Source organism: Nilaparvata lugens, chromosome 3 (genome assembly GCF_014356525.2).
Source record: "Nilaparvata lugens isolate BPH chromosome 3, ASM1435652v1, whole genome shotgun sequence".
In the NCBI taxonomy this organism is placed as follows: domain Eukaryota; kingdom Metazoa; phylum Arthropoda; class Insecta; order Hemiptera; family Delphacidae; genus Nilaparvata; species Nilaparvata lugens.
Genome location: NC_052506.1, coordinates 37,565,155 through 37,584,399, shown reverse-complemented (window position 1 = coordinate 37,584,399; position 19,245 = coordinate 37,565,155). Strand labels below are relative to the sequence as shown.

The 19,245-nt window shown below is 36.1% G+C and overlaps 1 protein-coding gene across 2 annotated transcripts in view; it reads right to left on the bottom strand.

The window, feature by feature from the left end:
* The window catches only part of LOC111054484 (homeobox protein OTX2), a 69,118-nt gene that overhangs the window by 10,530 nt on the left and 39,343 nt on the right, over positions 1-19,245 (bottom strand). For both annotated transcript variants that reach the window (XM_039423687.1, XM_039423688.1), the window contains exons 4-6: positions 18,685-18,836; positions 4,793-5,105; positions 771-1,021 (exon numbers count right to left, since the gene is read on the bottom strand). In XM_039423687.1, coding sequence (XP_039279621.1) covers positions 771-1,021; positions 4,793-5,105; positions 18,685-18,836 — 716 coding nt within the window. The remainder of the gene's footprint in view (positions 1-770; positions 1,022-4,792; positions 5,106-18,684; positions 18,837-19,245) is intronic.

Here is a 19,245-nt window from a genome sequence, read left to right as displayed (position 1 = left end):
GAAGGAAGACTCTATACTAGCGAGAGCTCCAGCCTTAAATTGCCTGTCTGATAAGATAAGACAGGATAAGACAGATAAGATAGAATAAGACAGTGTCAAATTGAAAAAAATACAAATGAAAAAATAATTAGTGCCGGTTGCACAAAAGCCTGTTAAATTTTAACCGTGATTAAATTCCACGAAAACCAATCAGATAAGCCTTTTAAAAGCCTCAGAAAAGCCAATCATAAAAGCATTCTCCGATTCGTTCTAGTGGCATTAAATCATGATTAAAATCTAACAGGCTTTTGAGCAACCGGCACTTAGTATCACTGTAGGAATAAATAATAAATACCATGTAACTGGTAGTTCTGTGGAAAGTAGACCTAGCGCAGTTATCTCACATAGTTTATTCTTTATTCATTCATACAATAAGTACATTATCAAAATGATAGGGAGAGGAAAATAAGAGAACCTTGTTTACAGTGTTATTTACGTTGAAAGTTAAAGAATAATCGATAAAAGTAGTTCGCTTTGAAAGCCAAGCCGCACGAGACGACTTTTCAGTCGGTATGGCAGACGAGAAGCTCTCTCATTGGGTTGGCGTATCGAATGAGCTTCCTATCCAGCCAATCGGAAAGATTCCTGCCCTGCTGACTGAAAAAACGACTCGTTTGGTTTGGCCCTAAAGAACCAATAAAGTGTGTACACTTATAGATTGTGTGTACACTTAGATAGTGTGTACACTTATTATTTTGGGAATAGATGTGATATGGCTAATGGTTGCTTACTGCGACGTTGAGTTGCGAATGTGTGATGGCAGAGGAGGGTGCCCCCAGGTAGTCCATGTTGCTGTAGTAGGAAGTGTAGTTTTGGTGGTGGGGCGGCGGGTAGCAGTTGGATGAGGTGGTGGCACTGCCCCCGCTGCTACTGCCCCCACCCCCGCCCCCGTACCCCGAGCTGCCCCCTCGCTGGTGGTGACCGCTGGCGTCCAGGCACGAGTCGATGATCGCCGGACTCCATATCGACGCATTCGTTGTTCCTACAACCGCAACACCATTAGTCAATTAACATGGTAGCAAACTAGCAACTTTAAATTAACATATTGTAATCGTGAGTCACTGTTTGATTCAATAAATGAATACCCTACAAAAATTGATTGTTCTATATTTTAAATTTATATTCATATTTCGACACTTGATAATGTGATAGATGAGTCGTGTCTCAAATAAAATATGAAAGTTGTTAGTATTTCTATCCAATAAAACTTTCAAGTACCCACGTATTGAAATAAATTTAAATAATGCAGAATCTAGCCCTCCCATCATTTCTGTATCATTTCAATAGATAATTGAAAGTTTTATTGGATAGAAATTACTAATACCTTTTTTATTTTTTTCAGACACGACTTATTTAGCCTATTAAAGTGTCAAAATATAGATGAAGCGACTAAGAAGAGAATAGACTGATAGACACACTCCTGGTTCTACCAAATATTATAGCCTCATTATATACCTGAACTAGCTTACCCGGCGAACTTCGTACCGCCAAGAAGTAAATTTATCTCATGTCACAATTGACGTCATTTGGTGAATCATGAAATTCATCTGACAATCAATATTTTCATTTACATCCCAATGCGGACTTCGTACGTATGTGCTTAGTCATGCAGCATTTATTATTCCGAAAACATATTCTTCTCAATCAATTGGTAGTAATATATATCAGTAAAGTGTTGAATTAAAAAAATAGATAGGTTAAATCAGTGTTTCAAAGATGAATTTAATGCTTTCATAATTGTTGATTGTCAATAGATGGTCCAGAAAATATGCGATGTCCGACGAATCACACAGAATTCCATATTTTTTCCATCTTCCATTTTAGGATTAATATAAGCTAAGCTAAATTCAAAAAATTGTAAATTATTCTGTCATTCTTCAGTAATTAATGAATGCAATATGAACAACTCTCTTTCATGAGGTGAATAGTTTTTTCCAACATTTTCCAGTTTCTCAATGATAGGGGAGTGATAATTATTCGTATAGGTCTACTAAGGAATCATTATCTACAGCTGGTACCATTCAACTAAACTTCAACTCCAAACCCCAAACTACTGTATTGATAGGCCTACCAGTACACAATTTATCACAGAGTGACGTGTTTATTACAGCTGGTAACTTTAGATGCTAAATCATATTATCACAATATGATCTTGAATGATGATCATCTTTCCGTTCTTCATTGATTAGCCGCGCTTAAACGGAATGTCATGAAATTTGGAACGTATGGTCCTTACACTATAAGGATCCGACACGAACAATTTCAATCGAATGCAATTCAAGATGGCGGCTAAAATGGCAAAAATGTTGTCAAAACAAAAACAGGGTTTTTCGCGATTTTCTCGAAAACGGCTCAAACGATTTTGATCAAATTTACACCTAGAGTAGTCATTGATAAGCTCTATTAACTGCCACGACTCCCATATCTGTAAAAATTTCAGGAGCTCCGCCCAATCTATGCAAAGTTTGATTTTAGATTCCCAATTATCAGGCTTCAGATACAATTAATGTTCAGTAACATTTTCACCTAAAATTGAAAATAAGCTCGAAATTCGAGAAAATGTGATTATTCAATCGCAAACTGTAGGAAACGGTTGATTCTATTAAATCATTCATTATGAAGAGATAGCAGACCTCGTGTATCTCCAGCGTTATTGTCCTGTCACCAGCTGGCTCTGATCTGTGGATAGTAGACTTGAGATGCGCGTGAACACTAGCGTCAGGTGATCAATTTTCATAACGGCAAGGAAAGTTGTGTGAGTACGCCACACCAGATTTTTAGCAGTTGGTAAACGTAGTTTAACGTTGTTAAATAAAAAATAAAAACTTTTTTCAAAAAATTAAAAATTTTTGCTGCATCACGTATATGGAAGGTGGAGATGCACAAAAAAATCCACGACACTACATTGACTTTGCAAACATTGCTATTGCAATAATTGAATTGCAATTCATTTATTTTTCAATTATTATTATTTGGGATACTTTTGTTCTATTTGTGTTCTAAACACAAATTAAATTGTGTTTATCACAAAAATAAAGCAATATTTCTGAAGTGAGAAATAGTTTCATCTTCATGCAATTCATAAATACATTTTTTTTGTTTTCTGATAAATTAAAAAAACATTTTTCTAATTTCGTCACTTTAATTTATTCTGTACGGTACGGTTTAATCTCAAAATTCATTCTGTCACATCAAATATCAAATACAAATTGTTACTCTATTGAAAGACACTTTATTCTACTTTTCTATGGTTATAAAGGCCTACTATAAAAATTTTAAAATGACAAAATCAATAGAAAATACTTTATTTCCAATAATTATGTATCAAAGAGCTTGATTCATTTTTCTGCATTAATTCTAACGCAATCCATCCAACAATTAAAATATGACTGAATTGGCAAATAGGCTATAATAATAATTGTAGATAATAAAATGTAGCCTTTCAAAGAAATAAAAATTATACTAGGTACTTCTGTACACAGAAATATCAATATCAAATATAATACTGCAATACCTTTCTGGCCATTGTAATTACGGTATGTGTAAGTGATGGGACTAGAAGAAAATAGGAATATTCTGGTACCGTAGTTATATTATATGTATAAGCAGGTTACTTCATTTAAAAGTTTTGTTAGGAATAAGGTAAGGAATATGTAAATGGTCCTGACAGTTATAATGTTTATTATATTAAAAGCATTAATGTAATCCAACTTTTACATTATTTGGAATTTTATTAATCCTCTTTAGGCCTAGTCCCGTTATAAAATATCACACTCAAGAGTTCAATAAGATTGGTGCCAACAGACCAACACTAACACCAGGTTGCACAAAAGTCTGTTAACGTTTAGTCCCGATTTAATGTCACGAGAACCAATCAGAAAAGCTATCTTCTCAGAAAAGTCTTCTCTGATTGCTTCTCGTGGAATTTAATCATTATTAAAATTTAACAGGGTTTTGTGCAACTGGAGCGTTATTTTCCTGGCAAGGAAGGAAAGTAAAAAGAGGTAGCTTTATTGTATTTCCTTCTTGTAGCAAAACAGCACAATCAAAGCACTGCATTCAACAAAGTTCCAGTTTTCGCTTCTAGGTAGCGCTGCCTGCTTCAAACCCAATTCCGTACTGCCAAAACCAATGAATTCTACATTCCTTGGCCAAAACTATTGGTACGCGGTACGGATTTTTACAAAACATAGGGGTGCTGTGTGACTGAAATTTCAAACTCGATATTCAATATTCCAATAGTATTCTGAGTCTTATACCCATAAAAACGAAGATAAAACCCATAATGTACTTACAATAGATATAGACCTAAGTGTACCTAGTTTGCATTGTTTGCAGGTCTAAAATACCTACAATAACCAGTAGCCTGACTTGTAGTTAGTTCTGTACCTGAAGTACAAAACGTTTTCAGGTCTTGGGGAAACATTAAAGAATTATGAAATTGAAACAATTGGAATAAATTGTAAAGCTGAAGTTTTTTTATACTCTTAGTAGTTATAGGAGTGACCACTGTTTGGAGGAGAGAGAGGATAAAATCTTGGGGGGCACCAGTGTTTAGTGCGTCCATGATCTTGGGGGGGCATGGTCTTGGAGGGGGGAAAGTTATTGACAACCGTACAAAACTAGGGATTCAATAAGAATTGGAAAAATCTTATTTGTGATAATTAGCCAATGATCATGAGGCTTGAAAACTCTGTAAAATGATGATTGACCAATAAAGGGAAAGACTGAATATAGATGATTGAGGACTAGCCTGGTGAGTAAACAGAGGGCACAGGTGGTGTTGCGGTGAGAAGCGGCTTGTAGGGAGAGTCTCGGGAGGCGGCACTAGCTGCCCCCGACCCGGCACCCGCCCCCGTCACTGGTGAGGCGGCCGCAGTAGCGGGGGCGGGAGGCGTCTTGGCCGGCGGCGCCGTCGATTTGCTCTTGCCGCCTCCAAGACTTCTACTGCTGCTGCTGCTGCCTCCACTGCTGCCTTTCTCGGACGCGCCACCCCCGTTCTGTTGCTGCTGTTGATGCTGCTTCACCTGCTGTCGACATTTGGCTCGCCTGTTCTTGAACCACACCTGAAATCATATACAAAAATATTGAATAAAGATACAATCAAATGTCATCAAAAAATTAAAAATACTTATAACATACAAACTTTAAAGAAGTACTTATTCTTTCTTTTCAGAATATGTATATATTTTTGCATTTCTTGAATACGACGATAGTGGAAGGATTCGAAAGGCTATAATGACTAATAGAGGGTTTTATAGCAATATTTTAATAATGTATCTGATTAGAATATTGGATTAGCTTGATATAGCTGTCCTAGTTAGCTTGGAAAGTCGAAAATCAACTCCAGTATCGATTTTTGGGAAGACTTCAAGCCATCCAGGGCAAGTCAATAAATAAGATCAATCAATAAGTTACTGTTTTTATCTCAATATCAATACAACTTTTTTTCATTGTACGCGATCTAAGAAGAAGTTCTTATTCAATTACTTCCATGTTCAATATCTTCAAATATTGCTCAGTTGTTGGCTGTTGGGGTTTTGTGGTTCAAATAATTGTTGTACGTTATCGTGATTAATTTAAATTAATACAAAAAGTATTGTACTGTTTCTTATGCAGTTATAACACTTGGGTGAAGGGTACTGGACGCGAGATTATGATAATCCATTATTAGACAAGATTTATATCACAAAATACAAGAATTCATTAAACCTTTTGCTTAGGTCCCATCACAAAGTGACAATAATGAACATCATTGTTCGATATGCGAACAACGAAGTGTGAGAACTGCTTGAGTATAAAACTTCTTGCATTATATCAAAATTAATTTGACTAATTTCGTACAACAATTTGAACAGTAATAACTGAACGAGGTATGAAGAGATTGAACGTGAAAATAGCTGGATGTAAACTTTTTAATTTGATGCAAATTGAAGATTGTACGAATAAGAAAAATTAGTTTTAAAAAAGACAAAATTTTTCCTACTATGTATCTTTGTAATAATACAGTATTGATTGACCTTATTTATGGACTAGCCCTTAATCCTGGATGGTTTCAAGTTCTCGAAAGCTTTGCGATATCACCTCAATTTTGACAAAATGACGACGATTCAATGTACAGAAAATGGACAGTGATAATTCTTCCTCTGAAAATTGTATTGATAATGGAAATATAATTCTAAAACAAGAGATAGAGGATGTTTTCTCTGAAGCTGCTTTTCTGTGCTGTTCCAAAGTATTTAAAAAAGCAGGAAAAAGTCTTAATTTTCCTCTCTCACCCGGTTTTCTTGGAAAAAGTAGCATCATATCATTACATAAGAAGTTTTGAAAATTAGTGAAAAGTGTCGTACATTCTTGGAAATTGGAGCACTGCGATTTCACTCACCACTAAGTGGAAATGACATAAGACTACAATATTTTTTTACTGGTACCTCCTTCTACTCATTATGAGGATTTTGTATTTGCTCGAAAAATGAATATGCTTTCTAGTAAAGGATAATCTATAATTTATTTGATGAGTATTCATAGCTTCTAAGAAATCATCTCAAGTTCCACATAGATACGCAAGATATAAATTGCTTAAGGCATGAACTCAATAAAATCTTTTCTATGTCATCCTCCCCCTGTACACGTTCAGCCTGAGCATATTGATAAAAATATCACTTAACTGGTCCAGTCTCGTTTTTTAATCGAGCTCAAATCCATCAAGTTTTTAAAAGTAAAATAAAAATTTGTTTCTATTATGATAGACAATCCTATCGAAAACAAATAATTCACGAAACCGTCCAATCGATTATCCATTCACCTCTATCGAACAATGGTAAAAGCAATGGAAATAATTGTGGAACATTTTTACAAATTGCCATTCAATAGCTAGTAGATTCAGGCACAGTAATGGAATTATCTAAGAAGCGGCAGGAGTGCTGCAGAAGCTCCAATTTCTGGCAGACGACGCGCTACGAGGCAAACTTTGCCCCCTCCCACCACAACCACTGGGGGGAACACCCTCATGCCCCCAGCACCACCATCCAGGTTAACGTTAACTCGGCGCTTTGTTATTGATCATCTTCTCACCTTCTCCACGCTGCCAACCTTACTTCTCCTTTTCCTTCTTCTCTTTTCGTCATCCTCTGTTTCTCTTGCAACATCACCCCTCTTCCACTCCAAGCCCCCCCTTGATCCCACGCACCCACGCTGTAAAGCACACCACTACTTCCCTGCTACTACATATAAAAGGCTTCTCCAACGCAACTATTCAATGTTCAATAACACCAGTCACCACCTTCTCAGTATGCGATTACACTGTTTCTCGATTTGCCTGGATAAGCTGCACTCATTTTATGTGCAGAAACATTACATAGCAACTCAATCATATAAACCAAATTTTGAATTTTACATGAGTATCAGGCGATAACAACGAAATGAATTTGAAAAGTATTGAAGGATTCTTATTCGGATATATTATGATTAAACATTCGTTAAATCCTTTTCAATGTTAGCTCTCTTCAATTTGAAGTGGTTCCTCCTGAATTTCACAGAATAATATTATCTATCGCTGTCTCTCAGAGGCTTGTTTGTACCATCTTGGTTGAACGGAGACAAATCAGTTCTTCGAAGTGTTAGTTTAATAAATTGAATGAAAAACATTATAATATATGGAGCTTTACATTTATGTAATCGTAGATGGCCCCATATAGCTCTTCGAGGGACTGTTACACAGTCACTCTTACTCTTTCTACATTGAAATTATGTTTCAAAAATATATAAAATCATGTATTGTGATTTCCCTTCAACAAATTCACCTTTTGAAAAGTTGACGAATATCGGAACTAACATTCGTTAGACGAGTTGGATATCATGAATTGGGTGTTCAGTTTATTCAATTCATTCAATTAACTACTAGATAAAATATGTGAGAGGAGTGGTTATCAATAACATACAAGGTTGTACAGTGAACAGCTTGATTAATTTGAATATTTGCATTCATATGAGCAATAGCATTGAGTTGGGCAAAATAGGATGTATTTGTTATTGTGTGATGATCAATAGGATCAGTCGATATTGTTTGGGGAGTAATGTGATCTGATGGGATAATATGGATGTGGAGCATTGGCATTGGCATTGGCATAGGTCCCAGTCGCCGATCGGATAATCTCACTGGACTCGGGATCCGTCGATTGGGAGTCGGGGTCGAGATCGGCCGACTGGCTGTTGCGATAATTAATTGTGATAACGAGATTAGGCGGATACACATCGTCTGGAATTCCAGGTCGGTGGGAGGGGTATTTGTCGTAAGAATTACGCTGATAGTTTTTGTGGGCCGTTGGGGGCGTGTAGGGGAGGGGTTCTTTTTCGAAAAAGAGACACAGAGGGTGCCTTTCAGATTGGGAGAGCGGTAACTATTAGCAAGAGAGAGCCCTAATTGGCATCTGGATGGCATCAGCCTTCACCTGCCTCTTCTGGCCTGGGGAACACTCACAATGCCCAGTCCGTGACACTTCAATAGACTCTGTGTGTTTTGGCCTGTGTGACAATCTTCACTCCCTTTTTACAGATCGCTCCTGCGCGTACCTATGACACACAACTACTCCCCCGCTCCGTCATATATCACCAATACTTGGACCGGTATTCTTAGGCTTTATTCTCAACTAAATAACTCTTTCATCCTATTATTATGTAAGCTTTCTACTCTTATCACTGGATAAAAAAGCCGAATAAATACAACGGATCATTATTGATTAATCAGTAGCTAATGGAAATGTAATAATTCGTTAAGATATTGTTGTTCTTGGTGGGAGACAGGGTGTGGTGACATCTATCTTGATGTTGAACAATTAAATAGTTTGAATGTGAAAAAAATAACTTCAGAGACTAAACTTCCTATGTAAGCTTTCTACTCTTATAGCTGGATAAAACCAGAATAAATACAACGGATCATTATTGATATAATCAGTAGGTATTGAAAATCACGGTAGTTAGAAGAAGAATATACCGTGTCTATTCTTCTATATATCGTCTATTCTATGAATATATCTTCTTCAATATACCGTGTTGAAAATATAATTAGTTGAGTAAAATAAGTAAGATCATTATATTAATGATCTTTTCGCTCATAAATTTCACGGCTCAATCACTTCATTCGCTGATGACACAGCCTTGGCGTATGTTGCTAAGGACGCTGAACAGTTACATTCTATGATGCAGAGCGATTTGAATGACTTAAGCTTGTGGTTTGGAATAAATAGGCTGGCATAGAAACTAAAAAGATCTTACTTACTTCTCCTAAGAAAGTTTTATTATATCAGAGATGTTTTCCCAAATAGAATTATTCGGAACATGTATTTTGCATTTGTACAGTCCAGGTTGAGTTATGGTATTTCTTATAATGTAGTTGGGCATCTACATATTTATCACATTTTATGCCAATTATCATATTGCAGAAGGCTTTTATATTCGGTTTATCTGTGGTGAAAGTAGACATGCTCACTCTTACCCCCTTTTCAGAGAATCATCTATATTGCCTCTGCGTCATTTATATGTATTCAAAGTTCCTTCCATCTTTAGGCTAAGTGGCAATCAAGGTGCGGATTACTTATAATACAAGAAGTAATACTAGAGGGTTAATAATTCCACCCAGATCATATTGCAGTCTCTTTCAAAAGAGCTTCATTTTCTTGGGTTCTAAATTATTCAATAGTCTGCCCGTCGAGATAAGAAATTCAAATAATCTTGAATCTTACAAATCTAAATTACACTTATGGTTGATGGATCATTCTCCGGTTGAGATTAATGAGCTTTTTATCATTCTTAGATGAATCACCTTGACAGTCACTTGTTTCAATTCTTTCCGTATTTTATTAATGATTACAGTATTATGATTTCTCCATGGTGTGTGTCAGTGTCACCATGTTTATCATTTGTATAATGGAATTTGTCATGTAAGCGATATCATTGAATAAAACTTGATTTGATTTGAATATTGTTGTTCTTGGTGAGAGACAGGGTGTGGGATCTATCTCGATGTTAAACAATGAAATAGTTGGTATGTGAAAAGGATACCTTCAGAGACTTAACTACCTAGGTACCTTAAATGTCTTAATTGCATTTCAGATTCTTCATAATATCTTGAAAGAATGTTTCAGTCAAGTTGTAATTCGGAGTTCATGCAATAACCTGAGTCGATTGTAAATTTTCATACTCATGCAAATTAGAGTTGGTTTAAGCTTTCGTTATTAGCAAAAAAAATAGGTTATTATAAAATTATTGTTCTTGTATTGATCCTCATATTTAATTCATTCATGATAGGTCACGTATTACGACAATGTCACTGAGATAGTGACTCATTTGCACAGCTACAGACTTTTAATTCTGAAATTGGTTGAATATGCATGTAAAATTAACTAATGCTCTAATGCTCTTGTAAATCTTGTAATAAATGCTCTTCACAATAATTTATGCTATTACAGTTTGAGGGACTCATTGAAATTCTAACGCGATCTTTAAACTTAATTTAACATTCACTTCAGTCAGGATTTTATTCTTTACAGGTATGTGATATAATTATGTTAAAATATAAGTTACTGGTTTCTGAAGCCTTTCAGCTGTGAGGAGCGCTTCATGTCATTTTCTTCAGAGATAGTAAACTATGATTTTTTGTATTACAGTCTAGCTGTCAAAGTCTCAAACTGTAGACCCTTCAGCATCAGAACACTGATGACCCTCCTGAAGTTTATTTCGTAATCTGATCTGTAAACTCAGCTTGTCCCTTATAGGCAAAAAGTGTCGGAATGCTCATTCTACATCAAGTTTGATGTCTCTATCAGCCCTGCATTAGACTAAGTTTATTTACACCTTATCTACAGTTTCAAATAGTTAGAATAGAATAGAAAGAATAGAATAGAATAGAATAGAATAGAATAGAATAGAATAGAATAGAATAGATAGAATAGATAGAATAGAATAGAATAGAATAGAATAGAATAGAATAGAAGAATAGAATAGAATAGAATAGAATAGAATAGAATAGAATAGAATAGAATAGAATAGAATAGAATAGAATAGAATAGAATAGAATAGAATAGAATAGAATAGAATAGAATAGAATAGAATAGAATAGAATAGAATAGAATAGAATAGAATAGAATAGAATAGAATAGAATTCATTTGTAATCAGGGCCATGCCCTATATACAAAGAGTTGAGTACATAGTATTCGTTTGACACCAAAAAAACATATTAGTTTGACACATATAATTAGGCTATTATTATTTCGAAATTGAGTTCAAGTGTCGGTTTAGCCTGTGGTACTTAAAATCAATGACCTAATTCTAACAGCTTCTACACAGAAATGATATAATTATTCATTTTTACAACAGTTAAATTTGACAAAAGAACCATAACTTTATCTGAATCCATTACAATATTTCTAATAAGTTTACCAATGAAACGTTTTTTTGCGTCATTATACATGGGGCATATCAGTAAGAAATGTTGTATACCGTTTCGTCGGTTCTAAGATTGGACAGAGCTCCCTGCAGTTTATCCAAGTACCCTTCCCCTCAAGAAACAAGTAAAAGCATGTGTCACTGGCTAGTCTCAGTTGGGAAACACAGCGGATTTTTGAAAAAGCCAACTTGAAATTCAGTTGTTCACCTATTAGAAAATTTGGGTTTAAAAATGTGTACCTGGGTAATGAATGAGAATCAAGGGCCGTGCTAACATCTAAATTGAATAAGTTCTCGCTATGCTTATCTACAAAATAAGTATAAAACGTTTTTAGAGTATTCAGTTCTATCCCGTGATCGGTCCACAGGTTGCTCGCTGAGGCATAGGTAATGGAATTGACTCCTTACTTGATATAACCAGTTGTATTTGAGTTTTGTGTCTCTGACCCTACCATGAGCTAATTCTTGTCTCATAATTTCATAGCATTTTCTTGGGTATCTATTGACTGGCATTTCTAATAGTCGTATTAACCAATTCAGAGCTTTTCGAAAAACTATATTAAACAGTTTAAGGTTACCTGTCTCGATGCGAATCGCCCAGTCAGGAGTACCCTTATAAAGAAATAGCAAGCTCTTGAAAAATTGACACTGGATTTTTTCCACTGGCTCCATGCATGAAAACCCCCATACTTCAGAGCTATACAACCCCCCCGGCAACAAAATAGTGTTTAACAGATTTATTTTACTCTCCCAGGAATCAGACTTGGCCTGAGCTAAAGCATATCTGATAGCTGAACTAATACTTTTCGCCTTAACACACAATGAGCAGCAAAATGAGTTGTAACGACCTGAGCTACAGAATTCAACGCCTAAATATTTATAGGTTTTGACAATTTCTATTTTATCCTGGCGATAATAAAAGGGCAAATGCTTTTTCAATTTTCCCTTGTGAAAAGGGATCACTTTTGTTTTTGTAGTATTTACCCTGAGCTGCAAACTCTGACAATAGGCCTCCAGGCATTTCAACTTTTTTCGCATATCTGAATGGCTATCTGACAGAATTACAATATCATCAGCGTACTGAAGCATCAGTACATCGAATTGACATTCATAGTGATACCCTCTAAGCCTTGACTTCTGAAATATCTTTCCATGTCGCATATGCATAATGAGAAAAGCAAAGGACTGACTGAATCTCCCTGTAAGACGCCCCTCTCCACTGGAAGTTTCAAATAGTTAACGTTATTATAATGGATAATCAACTATTAAATACACTTGGCGCGAATGTATAGTGGATTTATAAGCACGATTTTGGGCATTTAAATAACTGAGCACTTTTAGTTATTGGTAGCCGCAGATGGCGTCATCTGCCTGTAGGTTTTTCGTCTCTGCAACGGAAAAACCTGTTTGTTGGCGTGCTGTTACCTATCGGCGGAGCAATAGTTAACAGAACGTCTCTGCAACGAAATGGGCCTATTAAATAGTTAAGTCCGCGCTGTTAACTATGGGCGTGGGCGACGTTATATGTTGACTCTGCAACCGGGCATAAGTAAGCATTCGGTGGTCTCAGTTCAATAAGGCTACCAGCCCTATAATTTGTATGTTTTTTTAAATATATATTTTCTATTCATACTATCAGATTATTTTTTGGAAATATGCAAAATATTAGAAATGAGAAATTGAAAAGCGATCCAATTAGTACCTGATATGACCAATACCATGGTGGGAAACTTTCTGGATTTTTATCCAGGAATGAATGAATAGCAAATGTCACTCTACCGACCAATAAGATTCTCGGAACTCTTGGAAGATCTCATAGATTCCATTAAATATTTCACAATTTATATCGTGACCACAGAACACAAGAAGTGAACTTCCAAGTTACACTCGGACTCCTACCTGCTACTGAAAAAAATGAAAATTTTTTCCCTAACATTTACCTCAAATTCAAGAATTAGTTAACAACTTGAATTCTCCCAAGAATCCACCAGTCACAAAGATTGGATTTTGAGCTTCAGTGCTAATTGATGAAACAATACAAAACTCGTAGCGTTGTAGGGAAATGAAACAATAACCTACACTACGTTATACCTATCCTTGAATAAATATATTTTACAAGTAATAATAACCAACACCATTAACATCAGTAGGCCTGTATAAATCATGGTGACTTGGAATATAATTCATTTTATGGGACTGATGTAGGTCGTTAACTTCTTGGTGATTTCAATACAGGAAGAGCTTTCACAGCAGAGACACAGAGCACGACCTCTCAACAGGGGCGTAAGTGAGAGTGAGGGAGGATGTTGTGAATGTATGCTAGGAGACGCAGAGCTAGCAACCATTCATCAGCTGCTGCTGCTGCTGCTGCCACAAAAGGAGGCAGCTATAGTGAGTTTTACTTTTTACTATCAGTATTGATTGAATGGGAAGTATTTATTTCATTTATGAGGATTGCTGACACTTTATAGTGCATCTCACTAGCTGCCCTCTCATTGCAGCGCGTGACCGTGCATAAGTGGATGCCTCACAAGGAACACAGAACACAGAACACACCAACAATCAGTTGACTGCGACCAATGCCCAATTCAGGCAGCCATCTATCTCCCCACCCCCGGCTCCAGTGCCGCCGCAACTCCAACGTTTTCATTACACCTAATGGACGAGCAACGCGGTTTTCTCACGTCTCCTCTCCCCAGGAACCGATAACATCCTGGGAGGCCGTATCTGCAACATTGTGCCATGTCACGAGCTCCGAGCCACGTCCATTTATATCTTTCAAAATTATAGTGGTCGCGAGGAGACAATGGTTTGATGGTTTGCCGCATTGATATCCGGAGATCTGGTTGGTGCTGGTCTTCAAGTTTAAAAAGAGGATCTCCTACCGAACAAATATTATTCGATAATCTGAGAGCCTAGTGCATTGGTGAGGTTGCAGAGCCATTCATTGGTATAAATAATTATTATTTTGTAATTTGTTACAAACAAGTCTTGGACAGTTTCAATAGGTTTTTAACAATTGGCCGATCCATTAGTGTCGCACTACAATAATTGATTTTACTAGTCATATTATTGAATTACAGCAACAGGTGGAAAGTTTAAAATTAAGTTTGATTTTCATGGTTTGGTAACACCCAAAGTTTATCACAGTAAAAGTTGAAGTCAAACTTAATTTATCACAGTAAAACTTGCAATGAGAAGTTCCTCAGGTTTTGTGAAGAGTACTCAAACATTCAAATTAAAACTATCCTGGAATTCAGTTATACAGATAATAGGCTGCATAATCAATTTATTGATGGATACTTAAATATCGATATATTTGTCACTAAAAGTTGAAAATAAATAAAAATGGACAAGCAGCATGTTGTTAAATGGAGGTTAGAAATTCAATCTCAAACTTGAAAAGCTGAGAATGTTTTTTAGAATGAGATTTTAACTTTTAGAGCATTCCAAAACTAATTTATCTTTAGTTTATCAAAGGTTATTTGTTAGAGAGGTTTGGAGCGAAATAGCATCTACACTATAGTAGCACTGTTTGTGATATAACTATTAGTTTGAAACACGAAAACATTAGCCACGAGTTGATTGTTGATTAGCTGAACGAAAAGCTAACGACCAGTATAAAACGAACACATTGATATCACACAACAAATAACGGACCTATCATTCGTCGTAAGTGCTTTCTAGAAATACTAGACGTTTTTGTAGTACGTTTTTTGGTGGTTCTCATTTTTAGGATGTTATCAGAGTACTTTGCGAGACACATGGAGATTAGTTGGTTGGAGAGCGTAGAAGCAAAGCCGATGGAGTGAATAAGGGTGTAAGAAGGTGACAACCGATAAGAGTGCGGACGAATTAGCGCGGACGTGAAGAGTCAGTAGATAGCATCGACAGGCTGGTGTGACGTGACGTGACGCAGCTGATGTGTCAGCGACTGTGTGCCCCACAGTGTCAGTGTGGCCCCAGACCCCCGGAACACCCAAGTGCACGCACACCAGCATGGCATCGCTAAGAACCGGTATTACAAGTTTTCGATAATCTTCCGTCTGAAATCGAAAACGAAATAAAATAACGCAGCGACCAAGCTCCAACGCACGGTGTAAACGTCCCATGTCGAGCCATCTTTCAATTATAAACCAAATAATAACAATAATCCCTAAAATCTGACACCTTACACACTGCAGGCCTGCTGGGCTCTACTTCATCGACTGGTCATGATCGAGCCAGCAGATACTATCTTGCCACAGCACGCACCACGAGTTTCATTCTCTAGTCAGCCCTCATCCATGGGAAAATCAGAAATGTTTCATCCAATCGAAGATGTTAGTTGAGCTCTTGTACCCACATCAAAGAAATTCCTATCATTCGATCCTTTGTCCGTTTTGTAAGTTGATGTACCAAGTTCTTTCTATGTTCACTATGTCAAACTTTTCCGCCTTCAAATAACTTATATCAGAGCATGTACATTAGATCGCATTCCAGATTTATTTATCCAATTTCCTAATGTTCCGCTGTTTAGGAATATTCAACTTCCACGGAACAACTGAACATGACACAACTAGAACCTATCTGGGTGTAAGAAGCTTGTTCAATAAAATAATGAACATTTTTTATGTGAATATACGTTTAATAATATTTAATTCTGAATATTTCAAGTTGATTGGTTTTCTGTTTCTTCTTTTTGACCACTTGAATTTTGCACTACTGAACATTCATAACTGTTCACTAGGTGATTCGTAGGCTATGGAATACTGTACAATATATAGTACTGTACATTAGACATGGACAATATCATGCATACTGTATTATTTTCAATCTATCTGTCTATGACAGCAATGAATAGTACAGTCACGAAGAATCAATAATTTATGAAATAAATCTTCATCATAAATAATATTACATGCTGTTAACATGTTAGATACATGCTGCATCTAACCCTGCTGTATCTGATCATGCTGTATGATAACATGCTGTTAACATGTTAGGTACATGCTGTATCTAACCCTCCAGAATCTCAATCATCAACGTTAGGAAACATAATGTTTTTTTCTCCAATAATAAATAAAAAAAGGTTTTAAGGATGTATGAAATTCGAACATGGTTAAAAGGATGAAGGTTGAATGGATTTTGGAAATGAAATACCTACAAACTGATACTTTCAGATGTGATGTTGATTTTTAAGTGTGAATCAATCTATTAATTTGGTCCTTGATTGAACTTGAGATGAAAATTTATCATGGCAGCTTTACTGTAGGCCCTTGATTCGTATTATTTCAATCGTGATATATTATCCATACTATAATGAAGGAAAGAACGGGCTTATACACATACGGGATAGGAAATTCACGAATGTCGACGCATCATCACGTCCGAACTACTGGACTGATTAACACCGAGGATTGTGGAAAGCCTCTTTTAAGTTCTCCAAGATTTCGTTACGTCAAGTTCTCAGTTTGTCAAGTTTTTAATTAGACCCTTACGGAGCACGGGTTACCTGCTAGTATAGAATAAAAGATTCATCAATAATGGTGAAATCAAGTTTTGAAAACCACTAGTTTTGGATTGTTCCATTCTATTCTGTCATAAGGTGTTCACCTTTGGGGGAAAACACCCATAGCATCATTGTAGCATAAAAAAGCAATACGAATCATGAGTAACCTTCGTGTCAGGGATTCATGTGGAGAAGCGTTTAGACAGCTGAATATTATGACTCTACCGGCACTTTTCATTTATCAAAAATAGTATATTTCGCACCTAGGGCCGAAAATGAGACTTTTCCGGCTCGAAATCGGTTTTCAAGAGAAAAGATTGAGAGCCGGAAACACATTTTTGCCCGTGGTGCGAACGCTGTTTTTCGCCACACAGAAAAATAAAACAATATATAAATATATGAGAATAATTGTTTATTAGGCACTTCCTAAAGCAAAACTGGAAGGTCATATTTCTAGCAAATCTGAGGTAATCTGAATATCAGGAAATTGTCCAAGTATTTTTATTTTTTATTCTGATTTGTCTAAATAAACTAAAAGATTATGTTCAAATATGTTTTAATGTGGGAGGTTGAGTTCATACTTTTTTATTCTTTCAAATGACAATAAGATGATATTATTATAAATGTTCTGATTCTTGAATAATGAAAAGATTTTTGATCAGCTGTTTGAGCACATTTGAAATTTGGCCAATCTGAATGTCAACGTCAACAATGCTTGTTGTCTTCGACTGCGAAAGTTTAGGTTAGAAGTTCTATCCGTCTCTGAAAATCGAATTTGAATAGTTTATAATATATCTTATCTGTATTTCATTCATCTAAATAAAATAATAGTATCTTATTTTAGAATACTTTATTCAATTCTAGAACCATAAACTGATTCCGTTTCATAAACTATTTTGTAAACACGTTCACATTAAATCAGAATCAGCTGACTTCAAGGTTATTTTACAGCCTAGGGCCGTAAAAATTTTACCGGCCTGGTCAGAAAACAATCATTTTCGGCCTCCATATGACTCACGAAAACCAGCTCATTACATCCAAGTGGGGCGAAAAATATGTTACAGGTGAGACAAAAAATTACCAGTTTTGATATCCAGTCAAAAAAAACCCACAATTTCAATACTAGGAATAGGGAGAATTTAACAGTGCCTCACGTTCGACTGAGGAAAACTTAAAAAAGTCATTATTTCCAGCAAATAAAATTATTTATCAGGAAATTAGAGCGCTTCCAGTTGCTCGTTTCAAGATGTTAGTTAGCAAGTGGATTACATCCAAGTCCTTCTATACAGTGCAAGAGTTTCTTGAATGTGATATTGTTATTAATGGCCAGCAGAGTAGAGTTTGTATGTTTGCCTTGTTCAAAAATAAGCTATATTGTGATAATGTTACACTTGTGGTACAGTGTTGAGTGTTTTAGTCAGTTTTGTGTGTTGCTTTTTTGTGTGACTGTATTCGGTTGGTTCGGTTGTTGGTTGTATTGTAACTTGATACTGTAACTTCTATTGTATTGTTATTTCCGCCAGTGTTATGATTTTGTTACTTATTGTATTGTTTGTATTTTGACTTTTGCCTATTACTGCATTCTATGTTTATTGGCAATAAGAGATATCTTATCTCATCTTATCTTAAATTCGTTACACTATGCAATGAAATGATGAATGACTAAATGATATAGAAGGACAGGAGAATGAAGTTATGTTGTTATATTCACCTGTACTCTGGACTCGGGCAGGTTGATTTTCAGTGCTACTTCCTCTCTCATGAATATGTCCGGGTATCGAGTTTTGGAGAAGAGAGCCTCCAACACGTCGAGCTGGGCCCGTGTGAACGTCGTTCGCTCCCGCCGCTGTTTTCTAGGATTACCTTCAAATGGAGAGCAAATGAATCATCAATATAACTGTTGAGAAATAGTTGGGCATTATATTTTGATATACCATTTTCCTTAGGGGAATTCAATATTTCTATTCTTGATCATAGAATCAATAAAATTGCTTACTTCATGGCGCTACAGCCCATCCAGGGCCTTGGCCTCCTCTAGAATGCTTCTCCACTCCTCTCTGTCGGCAGCCTTGCGTCTCCATCCCCTAACGCCTATTTTCCGAAGATCATCATCAATAATATTAATCAATAGAATAATATTTGTTCTTTACTCGACTCTTCATTGAATGATAGGTCCTAGAAGTATTTGAATCTCCACTCTCCACTTAACACCTGATAATTGAGTGATAATAGTAGCCTAAATATTTATTACAAACGAACATTTTACTACAGA